Source organism: Eubalaena glacialis, chromosome 1, assembly GCF_028564815.1.
Source record: "Eubalaena glacialis isolate mEubGla1 chromosome 1, mEubGla1.1.hap2.+ XY, whole genome shotgun sequence".
In the NCBI taxonomy this organism is placed as follows: domain Eukaryota; kingdom Metazoa; phylum Chordata; class Mammalia; order Artiodactyla; family Balaenidae; genus Eubalaena; species Eubalaena glacialis.
In genome coordinates, this window is record NC_083716.1 from 178,435,314 (window position 1) to 178,448,269 (window position 12,956).

At 42.2% G+C, this 12,956-nt stretch overlaps 1 protein-coding gene across 2 annotated transcripts in view; it reads left to right on the plus strand.

The window, feature by feature from the left end:
* The window catches only part of GAD1 (glutamate decarboxylase 1), a 37,094-nt gene extending 26,456 nt beyond the window's left edge, over nt 1–10,638 (plus strand). For both annotated transcript variants that reach the window (XM_061201770.1, XM_061201762.1), the window contains exons 11-16: nt 363–427; nt 3,660–3,738; nt 4,977–5,126; nt 7,221–7,328; nt 8,796–8,885; nt 10,465–10,638. In XM_061201770.1, coding sequence (XP_061057753.1) covers nt 363–427; nt 3,660–3,738; nt 4,977–5,126; nt 7,221–7,328; nt 8,796–8,885; nt 10,465–10,638 — 666 coding nt within the window. The remainder of the gene's footprint in view (nt 1–362; nt 428–3,659; nt 3,739–4,976; nt 5,127–7,220; nt 7,329–8,795; nt 8,886–10,464) is intronic.
* Nucleotides 10,639–12,956: the final 2,318 nt, after the last annotated feature.

Consider the following 12,956-nt stretch of genomic DNA (forward strand, 5'->3'; position numbering starts at 1 on the left):
CAGCAGTCTCTAGTCCTTTGTGTCACTCCTGGAGCTCCACCCCTTGGCTCCTCAAGTGTCCCTGGCTTTCCAGAGCACTTTGGGCCTTGGGTCTCAGCACCGCAGGCTCAGCCCCTATTTACCTGTATCACTTGCACTGCGACTCTGACGTTAACCAGGAGGAACTTTTGAGGAAGTGATAAACGATGAATAAGCACAACGGCCCCTGGTGGAACAATCAGCATGGGTTCCTTTTGTCAGAGAAGCTTACGTTTTTCGCCGTGTACATTCTCGCTTATGTTTCGCTAGAGATGTGAAGTGACCGGGCGTGGACTCCTCAGTGTCACTGCTCCCTCTCCCTCTCTTTTTCTCTGTCCTCACAGGCTGCCTGGGGTGGCGGGCTGCTCATGTCTCAGAAGCACCGCCATAAACTCAGCGGCATAGAAAGGTAAGGGCTGAGCACAGGGCCTCCCTCCGTTCAGGCCATGCAACACGCTGTGCCGCTGAGTCCCTAATGTCCCTGCCCCGATTCCCAACGTCTTATTCACTCTAAGCTCACTGTTGTTCAGTAGGCATTTATTGAGCACTTATTGTGTGCCAGGCACTGGGAAATCAAAGATGATGGATTTCCCAGTCAAATGAGTTCTCGCCTCAATTCACGATTTACAAAGAGAAAAAGACAAGTATGCAGATAGTTACCACACCATGTGCTAAGCTCAACAATAGATGTGATTGCAAGGTGCCCGGGTAGGAGAGAAGAGAGACTTACCAGTGTGGGGATTTGGAGGCTAAATGGGAGTTTGTCAAGGGCACAGAAAGGGGCGCTGATTTATTTCATTCTTTTTTCTCACTAAGCTTACATTTCCCATTAAGCTGGGAAAAGGGTAAGACACTCAGCTTGCCTAACTTACTTGTCTCATAAACAGAGAGATATTTCATCTGCCAAGCCATGCTATTTTAGACAGGGTAGTTGGAGGCCTTTCTGAGGAGGTGGCGTTTCAGCAGATACTGGGATGAAGGGAGAGAGGAAGCATGAATACAAGGAAGAGTGTTCCAGGCGGTGGGAAGGGCCAATGCAAAGACCCGGAGGTAGGACTGTTCTTGGCAAGTTGGAGGAAGGACCGTCACAGAGACCACTGTGGCTGGAGCAGAGTGACAGCAGTAAGAGCAGACTGAGGGTGGAGAAGGGGACGGGGAGCGGGCATCAGGGAGAGCGCTCCCGTGGCTTGAGTGTTTGTTACCTCTCCTGTGCCTCTTCCCTTGCATTTCAGTTTTGAAAGGCCAGTATTGAAGCGAGTGAAACTGACTCGTTGAAGCATAGTTATATGACCCTTAACTTGGAGGACAAGATCTTAAATGTAGATGAGCCAGTCCAGCTGTACTTTAGATTTCTCGGGCAATTTCCATTTTCCGTCTTTGAGTCGAGGAAAACTTGAAACATTTTGCACTAGACTTTTTCTTTTCTAACATTTTAAAGTACATATGTCTTCTGAAGGAAATTGAATCCACGTCATGTCTTATTACTTTCCACCTGTAGCACCAAAGAATCATTTACTTCAGACCTTTAGGACATTCAAAAAACATTTAAGACATTTTGTGAGATCTATGTATAATTGGTTTTTTTAAACTTATTTATTTATTTATTTAATTTTTTTTTGTCTGCGTTGGGTCTTCGTTGTGGTGCGCGGGCTTCTCATTGCAGTGGCTTCTCTTGTTGCGGAGCACGGGCTCTAAGCGCACGGGCTTCAGTAGCTGTGGCACGCAGGCTCAGTAGTTGTGGCTCACAGGCTCTAGACCACAGACTCAGTAGTTGTGGCGCACAGGCTTAGTTGCTCCGCGGCATGTGGGATCTTCCCGGACCAGGGCTCGAACCTGTGTCCCCTGCATTGGCAGGCAGATTCTTAACCACTACTCCACCAGGGAAGTCCCTATGTGTAATTGTTTAATGATTCAGTGAATGATAGCAATGAGAAAATGGATTAAATTCACTACCTTCTAAATAAGGCTTGACACTGATTTTTTTTTTTTTTTAATAAATTTATTTATTTATTTATTTTTGGCTGTGCTGGGTCTTTGTTGCCATGCGCGGGCTTCTCATCGCAGTGGCTTCTCTTGCTGTGGAGCACAGGCTGCAGTAGGCGCACAGGCTTCAGTAGTTGTGGCTCGCGGGCTTTAGAGCGCAAGCTCAATAGTTGTGGCACACAGGCTTAGTTGCTCTGCAGCATGTGGGATCTTCCTGGACCAGGGATTGAACTCGTGTCCCCTGCATTGGCAGGCAGATTCTTAATCACTGCGCCACCAGGGAAGTCCGACACTGATGTTTTTTAATGAGATAAACATTTAGTCAACTTTTCTTAGAACTTTTCACAGTCTCTTTCATAAAGGTTTTCTTTATTATGCACATGGGGGAAAGTACATCATGCCTTTCTTTCTTCTCCTTGAGATACAATGTACGCCTGTGGTCATGTATACACTAAATTATTTTCCCTCTTATGCACCTAAGCAAGATGAAGAGGTTAAAAATTTGCAGCAGGAATTTAGCTCCAGGGAGAGCAGAGACAGTATAATTCCGAGCCAATTGCTATGTCTGGGGAAAACATCCTTCACAGGTATTAAAGCATAGAGCCCAGCTGTGGGCTAGGCCATTGGAAAGGAGCTACCTAAGCTTTAATCATCATACATTACACGTAGTTGTTTCCATAATGTCCTAGCTAGTGTGCTCCTTAACCATTTAATTGTGTCTGACGGAGTGGTGTAGTTGCTAGGAGACAGTGCTTGTTAAGCTATCATTGCAGGCTAAACAGGCAAGATTATGTTTATTTAACATTTAAACAATGCTGCTAAGTAGCCAAAGTCTAGAATTGTCCAATTGATCCTTGCTTTTATGTGTCAGTCTTCATTACTACCTTATAAGCTGGTAGGTCAGCATCACCAGTCCAATTTATTAGTAAGAATGGAAAGGCAGAAAGAAGCTGAGTCTGTAGCCTAGAGGGAGGCAGTCTAGTGGAGAGGATGTGAACACTGGCTCGACAGTTAGACTCCCTGAACTTGAATCTTGGCTCCAGCGCTTCCCAGCTGTGTGACTTTGGGTGATGTATTGAACCCTTTTGTGCCTCAGTGTCTCTATCTAAAATAGAGGTGATAATAGTCCCTATATGATAGGATTGTTGTGAGAATTAAATATTCAAGCATGGTTATTAGCAATATATATTTACTAACTCATTTTATCCTTTATTCAATTCCTTGAGGCAGATACTGTTCTCCCCACTTTACGGACAGGAAAACTGAGGCTCAAAGGAGTTATGTAACTTGCCCAAACTAGCAAATGTCAGAGCCAGGTTTCAGACTTGGGTAATCTGGCTCTAAAGCTTGAGCCCTTAACCGTGACACCGCACTGATAAAATGCCTGTAACACTCTTAGAACAATAGGATACGTAATAAATGCTGTTCGTAAATGTTAGCTAGTATTAATAGCAGTTATTTAGAAGAGGCAGTCTGCCACTTAGTACCTGAGACTGCCTGCAAAATATTTGTTTGCCACTTGATTAGTCAATTTAGGGGATGAGGTGTCGAAAACTTGTCTTGACTTGAGTTGCAGTGGGTGATGTTTTCCTCGAGAGAACGGTTGCCTCTTGCTGACTCCTGCACCTCCTCCTCAGAGCATCACGTGTTTCTTTCAGGGCCAACTCAGTCACCTGGAATCCTCACAAGATGATGGGCGTGCTGTTGCAGTGCTCCGCCATCCTGGTCAAGGAAAAGGTCTGCCCTCCCCCCAGAGATGAGCTGGTGGCCTGCACACCCTTGAGAAGGCACAAAAAGAGAAAAGCGTGGGGTCTTTTTACAGTACTGGCTGAGGCACTCACAACATTGACGGCCCCACTGGGCCTGCCACGGCTGTTCTTTCCCACCTGCATATGTTAGCCTTCGGCTAACCCAGCATATCCTCTTGGCCCTTGCTCTGAACTGTCCTTCTTCCTTGTTCAGCCCCCAGGGCCCTGCCAGTGATAGAAACTACAAGGGCATTGTTTCATTGCACATTCCTTCGTGTTTGTTCAAACAAAAGTGAGAGTGATTGGGTGATCTGCCAGCTCTCACCTCAGTGAGGACAAAAAGTGGTCACTGGGACATACTTTTAGTTCTTAGCATGAGTTTGTGGTCCCAAGAGCTGAAACAAGTTATTTGGAACCACAGCTACAAATGTCAACCTAGGGCAACAAGGAATATTGACCAAAAAGCTTCTGTAAATGACGATAGTTGTGTAACTTGCCCAAATTAGCAAATGTCAGCCAGATTTCATACTTGGGTACTCTGGCTCCAAAGCTTGAGTTCTTAACCGTGTCAACGCACTGATAAAATGCCTGTAAGGCACTTAGAACAATAGATAGTATATTCTCTTCCTAAGACTCTAATAGGACCCTGCCCCGGAGGGCCTTGTTCCTCCAGTAAAACTGTTGCACACTGAGGCGTCCCCAAAAGCCTATCACCAACCTGTGGGGGCCAGTACCTGTACAAGCTTTTTACTCCACTCCTAAGTAGAACGCCTGTTAACTTCATAGGAGCTCCCAGAAAGGATTGGAACACTTTTTAGGGGGTGCTTTGGGGGAGGAAAATTCTTCCATGCATGAAACTGTCCCACCCCCTACAGGAAGTTTATGTCCCCAACCCCTGCTGACTGAATGCCATAGCACTTCCAGCCTGTGAAATGACCCAAAACGCCCATGCACATTTCCAGATGCTCCTTAGAGGGACAGTAGGGTGGGCCCTTGTTGTTGGCATCTGAGACAAAAGATCGGTTTCCAATCAGAGTGATAGAGGAGAAGGGGCAAAGGTTTTTCCAAGGGTGGTTTTGGAGAAGGACATCAGAACAAGTGCACGGCCTCATGAGACGTTAGAAGAAAGGTTGTATGTGGCCCTAAGTCCGGCCTGCCCTGTTTCAAAACCATCCTCACCTCTGCCCTGTGAATACAGATGCACACCTGTCTTGATTTCCATAACAGGGTATCCTCCAAGGATGCAACCAGATGTGCGCGGGGTACCTCTTCCAGCCAGACAAGCAGTATGACGTCTCCTACGACACTGGGGATAAAGCCATTCAGTGTGGCCGCCATGTGGACATCTTCAAGTTCTGGCTGATGTGGAAAGCAAAGGTACGAAGGAGGGCATTCAGGAAACAGAGCAGAAATGTAATTTGCACAGGCTAGCTGGCAAAAGAGAGGCAAAGATATATCCCAGATAATTCATTATGTGCGAAATCAATATCTAGATAATAGAGTTAACTGTATTTTCTTTGCAAATGAAATCACTTTATCCCTTATGTCAAATTCTCTCTCCTTCCATTCAGTCTCCTCAATTTGAATTAGCATGACTTTTCTTATAACTTTCTCTTATAAGCACTAAAAATTTTGCCAAGATAAGGACTTCCACAGCAGTCCTTAGGGATGCTGAAATTATTTAGTGCAGATGTAGAGAAAGAGATAAAGATAAAATTACTACATTATTCTGTGCAGAACCCGAGTTCCTTTATGTGGCCTCAAATCATGGGATATATATGACAGTTTTAAGTTCTATTTAAATAATGGCTTTCCCATTATTTGTACTTCTATACTCTCTTCTAGAAAATGCATACTTTATTCTAAGAAATCCTAGACTGAGGCATGCTATGTCTGCATTCATCAGTCTTTCAGGTTGCATTTCTGTGTCTAGAAAAAAAAGCAAACTACTGGAATTTCCCCCAATGAGGGTGAGGGAGAGGAATACCATGGGACTATTTATTTCAAAAGTATTTGTATGCAGTCAAGTAAGGGCACTTTTTATTTCACAGCTTTATATTGCAACCATCGTTTTATTCTTCTACTGTAAAGTAATTTTAATAAATTTCCATATATAAGATCAGGTCACCTAATACCAAAACAAAAAAGGCTTTCCAGCCAAACATCTAGTCCAATGTTTTTTCTGTAAGAAGAATTTGATGGATCATTAGTTTTTTTCCTCATTAAGTTATTTTTGTCTTAATATAGAAATAGTCTGAATTTGATTTCTACCACAAAGTAATCATAGGTATTTTAAGCATATAAATAGCCATAAATTGCAACAAGAGAAAGAGCCCTATCATTCAGAAATATGATAACCACATGGCCTGTCTCAGTAATTTGTGCCTTGGTTTTGCCTAACAATAACCGTTTGAACCGTCTGCTGGAAGTTTAGCTCAAAGTGTATTGGTTACCGAGGTGGGACCTGGTGCGGGCTTCCTTCCCAAGAAGGAAGTGGACTGGCCCGAGCACATGCTCAGAGGCAACCGCTGCTTTGCCAGTGTTGGACTTGGCCCAGACACATTAGCAACCCACAGGCCTCGTGCATCTGCTCTCCTTGTTAACACCGACCCACTCAGCAACCCCCATGCTGCTGTTACTAATCAGCCATGCTGGCTTTGGAAACTCATGCTCAGTTTGTCAGTAGATGGAGCTACTGCCATCTCAGGGCACATCCTGAGACCAGTGCTTCCCCATCTGCCTGCCTGCCTCTCACCAAAAAGGGGTAATACCGTGTTACGTGGAAGGTAGCCTGCCTGGGAGTGAGGGGGACGTGTTTGGCCAGGATTTCCTGCTGCGGAAGGTGGGTTCTAAAGTAGTATTTCTCCAACTATCTGTGGTGAAGAACCAGCTGGGGTTTTTCTAACCTCTCATAGACCAGTGCAATAAATTGGTCTTCATTAAATTCATTTATTGTATACTACAATAAATGAATTGCTAGAAAGGTGAAATAAAAAGCCATACAAAGTATGAACACTGGTTTTAAAAATGCAATTCAGTAGGCATAAAATTACTCTGTCAAATAACCATAAAAGTTTCTTATTACTTAATCTCAGTTTTTGGACTCATCTTATCATGGACTGGTTACATTTTGTGGATTGGCCTCAGTCCATAGACAACAGTTTGGGTGGCATTATCCTAAAGCAAACCAGAAATGGGCTTCAGGCTGTGAATTACTAGCAAGAAGCTAAAAGCTCTGTTGAGAATAACTGCCCAGAGACTAGAGTGCCTTCAAAAGAGATGAGGCACACTTTATCGCATGCAGGGCTATGAGAAAGCCATACACATTTAATGAGATGGTTCTTGTTAACCATCTCCAAGAATACTCTTATGTATATTTCCGATAGACGAAGACAGCATAGCCCTCTCAATGCCATCACAGGGAAATTCAGCCTGTCACCAACAAACATGACTTTTCCTTTTTTAAAACAGGGCACAGTGGGCTTTGAAAATCAGATCAACAAATGCTTGGAGCTGGCAGAATACCTCTATGCCAAGATTAAAAACAGAGAGGAATTTGAGATGGTTTTTGATGGTGAGGTAAGTTGTCATCCTGGACTAGATGTATAGCATTTCTGGAAAATCTTTTGAGGGAAGCTCCTGAAGCTGTAGTGTCCCACATTGCCAGAAGCTGCTTCTGAATTTTCATTCTAGCACTCTTCATTTACTTCCCTCTGTGTCCATGAATGTTTCTTCCGGTAGCATTGGGATGACTTTTCCCCTTCACCTCTTCTAAAAAGATACAGTTCTCAGCCAGCCCTTCGTAGGCAAGAGGTCTTTCCTTGGCAGGTCTGAATCCTGTATAATTCTGGGGTCTTATTATGGTGTTGTACCTCCATGATAAAGTGTTCCTCAGTTCCAAGAAGCTTATAGGATGGGTATATCCTTGTCTTCCAAGACTGGTTCTAAAATGAAGTTCTACTTTACAATAGATTCATTATGAAGAGAGCAAGATACAATTGTCTCTGCCCTGAGTTCAGATCCGCATTGCACACAGTAAGGTACTTGTCATACCAGTGTTGGCTGAGTGCCTGCGGTGTGCCTTGCCCCAGGCCAGGAGCTGGTTTATAGAGTAGTGACCAAAACAGGTACTGTCTCTGCCCTATTGGAGCTCACAGTTGAATGAAGAAAGTTGGAATAGGAGCCAGTGCTGAACAAAAGGAAATCCACTCATAATTCAGTGTAATAAAACACCACCTGCATTCAATTCAGTCTATTTATCAGGCACCTAAACTACTAGGAACACACTGGAGAGTCACCAAATGAGCAAAAGAGAGCCCTGAGCAGTTCAAATCAGTGATACAGTGCTCACGCGTTTCACCTCTGGGACCTCACTCTCATCATTTACACTAATTTAAACATTCTACTAGCAGGTTAAAACACATGTAATGTCTCTAGACCATGAGAGGCAGGCACAGTGATGGCAGACAGCAACTAGGAAGGAAACTGAAAAACTATAACAAGAATACAGAAGGACTTAAAAAGCATGAGAGTCTTTAGGGCAGGAACACTAAACAGTTCTAGGCATCTCAATAAGCCCTGTCTTATAGATGAGAACCAGTTTTAATGTTCATTATGATAATCCTGAGTCTTCAGAGAAAGTTCATTATCGATAGAGTAAACTCAAAAGTATTCAGTACCAATAAAATTAACTATGTTTTGAGCATCTTCTATACACGAGGCACTACAAAATGGCAAGATGGATAATACCCTTTTTTAAAATGACCCAAATGTAATTTTTTTAACATTTCAGTGTTGAAAGGTGGGTAACTTTAGTCACCTAGAAAATGGGTTATGGGAAACAGCTCTCTTGTCAGATATGATGGGATTAACCAGGCTTTGTTCTCCCAAGTGTAGAAGTAACATGAAGCCTTTTTTTATCCTTTTTTTTTTTGTCTGAGAGACTTCCGCCAAGGGTCCATAGGGGTTTTGGGACAGCTTTCTCTCAAGTTCTCGTAATTTTTCTGTTTTGTTTGTATGCATGCTTGTCTGTGAACATCTCCACAGCCTGAGCACACGAATGTCTGTTTCTGGTATATTCCACAAAGCCTAAGGGGCCGTCTGGATAGCCCTGAGCGACGGGAAAAACTACACAAGGTATGGAATCACTCCTTGTCTCATCTAACCCTCTGCAGTTTCTCTGGCTGGTCAGAACATACTCACTCTGATGTGTCTTTCTAACGGAGGAGAAATAAAAGCTAAAGGCTTGGGGTGGTAAGGAAACATCTTGTTATAGTCTTCTTGGGTCTGAATTGTCCCCTCACTGTGCTTCAGATCCGTGGGAGCCTCTGGGGGACGCATCCCTGCCTTAGGTTGGTGTTCGTCATTAGAGGGGTCATATGCAGGGCAGTTGAATAATATACATATTCCTAGGAACTTTCCTATTAAACTATGTCTGTTAAAATATCTTTTACTAAGTTCAAGCCTGCTCTAATGCTGATTCATTCTAGTTGTCGGTTTCTATATCTAGTTTATATATTACTTATAGTTGTTTGTATTGTATTTAATTTATATAATATTTCATTCATCTAACCATTCAGCAAATATTTGTTGAGCAGAGGCCATGCGCCAGACAGTATCCTAGGCACTGGATTATACAGAAGCCCTAATTTGTGTTGTTGGCCATGTGAATTTCTCATTTTTGTTTTTGATTTTGAATTTATTATCATTGTCCTATGTCCGACTTTCAAAATTCAGTTGCACAGTACTTTCTGTAGGAATGTGTGATTGGGTAGACTTAAACAGTCATTAGAGGCCATCATCAAAAAGCCTACAAATAATAAATGCTGGAGAGGGTGTGGAGAAAAGGGAACCTTCCTACACTGTTTGTGGGAATGTAAATTGGTGCAGCTACTATGGAGAACAGTATGGAGGTTGCTTAAAAAAACAAAGGGTTACCATATGATCCAGCAATCCCACTCCTGAGCGTATATCCAGAGAAAATTCTAATTCGAAAAGATACGTGCACCCCATTGTTCATAGCAGCAGTATTTACAATAGCCAAGACATGGAGACAACCTAAATGTCCATAGACAGAGGAATGGATAAAGAAGATGTGGTACATATATACAATGGAATATTACTCAGCCATAAAAAAGAATGAAATAATGCCATTTGCAGCAACATGGATGGACCTAGAGATTATCATACTAAGTGAAGTAAGTCAGAAAAAGATAAATATCACATGGAATGTGAATGTGGAATCTAAAAAAATGATATAAATGAACTTACAAAACAGAAACAGACTTCACAGACATAGAAAATAAATTTATGGTTACCAAAGGGGAAAGGGGATGGGGGAGGGATAAATTAGGAGTTTGGGATTAGCAGATACAAACTACTTTATATAAAATAGATAAACAACAAGGTCTTACCATATAGCACAGGGAACTACATTCAATATCCTGTAATAACCTATAATGGAAAAGAATCTGAAAAAGAATATATATATGTGTGTGTAACTGAATCACTTTGCTGTCCATCTGAAACTATCACAATGTTGTAAATCAACTACATGTCAATTTAAAAAATTAGTCATTAGATACTAGCCAAGGAAGAAACTTGTACAAGTAATAAAAAGAAAATTGCTCTTTTTTCCAACTAAGAAATGGGTTGCATTTTGAAAAAGAGCATGATGTATCAGTCTTGAGTTTTGTTTTGTGTTTTCCCTCACAAGGTGGCCCCGAAAATCAAAGCCCTGATGATGGAGTCTGGCACAACCATGGTTGGCTACCAGCCTCAGGGGGACAAGGCCAACTTCTTCCGGATGGTCATCTCCAACCCAGCCGCTACCCAGTCTGATATCGACTTCCTCATTGAGGAAATAGAGAGGCTGGGCCAGGATCTGTAATTGCCGTCCATAGAACATGAGTTTCTGGGACTTCCCTTTCCCCTCTGGTATTCTAGAACAAACTCTATATGTTACTGAAACACATAGGCCATTTCATTGAGGGAAAACATAATATCTTGAAGAATACTGTTAAAACCTTACTTAAGCTTGTTAGAGTTAGCAGGAAATGATGTTCTTTTTCAAAAGTTGCACATTAGGAGCACAGTATATATGTACAGCTATATATACCTCTCTCTATAAATATATGTCTGTATAGTGAGTGTGGCTTAGTAATAGATCACAGTATGTCTCCCACTCCAAGAGAATTCACTTTACCTTCAGCAGTTACTGAGGGGCCAGACATGCTGCAAACCAGCTTGCGCAACAACCCCAGGAAAGATGTTTTTCAAAATGCCAGGTGTCGGGGACCAAGGGAAATGCTGTTGGCAGGAGTTGACTTCATTGTCGGTATTTCTCCTGCCTGAAGTGATGATGGATGAGAAAAAGCACCACTGGCTGACAAGAGTCCCACCCTTCCCATTAGTATCCTGTGAGGGGAAAACAGTAGCAGAGTCATTGTTTCAGGTGTACTATTGCTGTATTTTTAGAGATTAATTTGTATAGATTGTGGATATTTCTGTTGTCTGACCTTGGGGCGGAGTGGAAGAACACATGTAATGATTTCAATGACTGTTTAACAGTAGGTATATGAAATATTTGCTTATTTATATTCACAGATTTACCATGTTAAAGAGGCATCTTGTATTTTCTTCCCATTTGTAATGTATCTTATTTATATATTAATGCAGTAAGTTCTGAAAACTGATTATGGTATTTTCGTGCACTTGTGAGCCAAAGAGAAAAGACTAAAATTAGTGAGACTTGTATTTATATTAGAGTGCCCTTAAAATAATGATTTAAGCATAAGTTTACTGTCTGTAAGAGAACTCTGATACTGTACATAACGTATATATGGAAATCCTGTTACTTACATAGCATCTGCTCTTCTATTATCCTCTCTGTCTGGCTGTATGTCTGGTGTTCTCTACGCTTTTCTAGTAACTGTTGCGTAATAACTAGATGCCCTGTAATTTTGTAGTAGCTCATGACCAATCTCTGTGACTTGCTTAGCACAAACCTAAGGCAATGTTTCCGAAGACCTTCTGAAGTCAGATAAACTGACCAGGCTCACAACTGTTTTTGAAGAAAGGAAATTCACACTGTGCGTTTTAGAGTATGCAAGAAGAATATAAACAAATAAAAATATTCTCCGTGGAGAATTTGAACAAATTTTCTTTTAGTATCTGTTTCATGCAGAAAGAGAGGTTTCCAGTTATAGTTACTGGGATCACCACAGCCCATTCACTCTCCACTAGCTGGCTTTAGGTGATGCTCGGTACCTTTATAAAGTTGGGACTCAACCCACAGTCTTAGGTTCCCAAGCCCCTTGTCTAAAAAGCATTGGGATTCTAATTGAATAAAATTTGCAATTCACACCTGGAAAAAGAAAAGCCATTCCTGTTTTTCATTTTCCTATCTGCATCTTGGAGTTCCATTCATTCAGTTATTCAACAAATGTTTTCTTCCTCTGTAGCAGGCAGTGTTCTAGCACTAGGGTTGCAGAGGTGTGCATGGCAGACAAATTTTCCTTCTCGTGGGGATCTTCCATCACTTGGTGTCTGTGGTATCTGAATACATCTGAGAGCACAGAATTGTGCCTTCCTGCTGTTTATGCTTGTACAGTGGGCCCAGTTCACTTTCTCAGGAAACATACTTTGGTGCTGGATCATTATGAAATAGGGTCCATTTTCTACAATATTCTATTAAGCTATGATAATACTATCTCACTCATTTGGAGTACAAGGAGTTCCCTATTTGGCACTTGTAGGGATTAAATGAGTCATTTGTAATTAACATACTGATTGTACAAGTAACTATTGTATTAAACAAACTGGGCTCCATAAGGAGGTGATGATAAAGTCACTTTATTCTTTCTCTTACTGTTCCTTCAAATCCCCTCTGTGGGCTGATTGTTTCCACGCCTCCATTTGAATTCAGGCCGATCCCATAGCTTTCCTGGCCTCTCAGTCACAAGAACAGTCTCATTTTAGCAACTAAATGTCCAGGTCACTGTGATAAGCAAGACCTCAAATTTGTATACAATATAGAGCTCCTCCCCTTCCTCCCTCTGGTACCTTTCAGGCTGCAATCCCTGGCTTGAGGGTGGGGGGGGGAGGGGATGGGTGTGAGGCTGGTGGTGGGGTAAAGTCAGCTGCTTTGTTTACTCTTTCAGCCTCATTTCTACTCCCTAGCTACTGCATTTTCCCATCTAGGGTCAG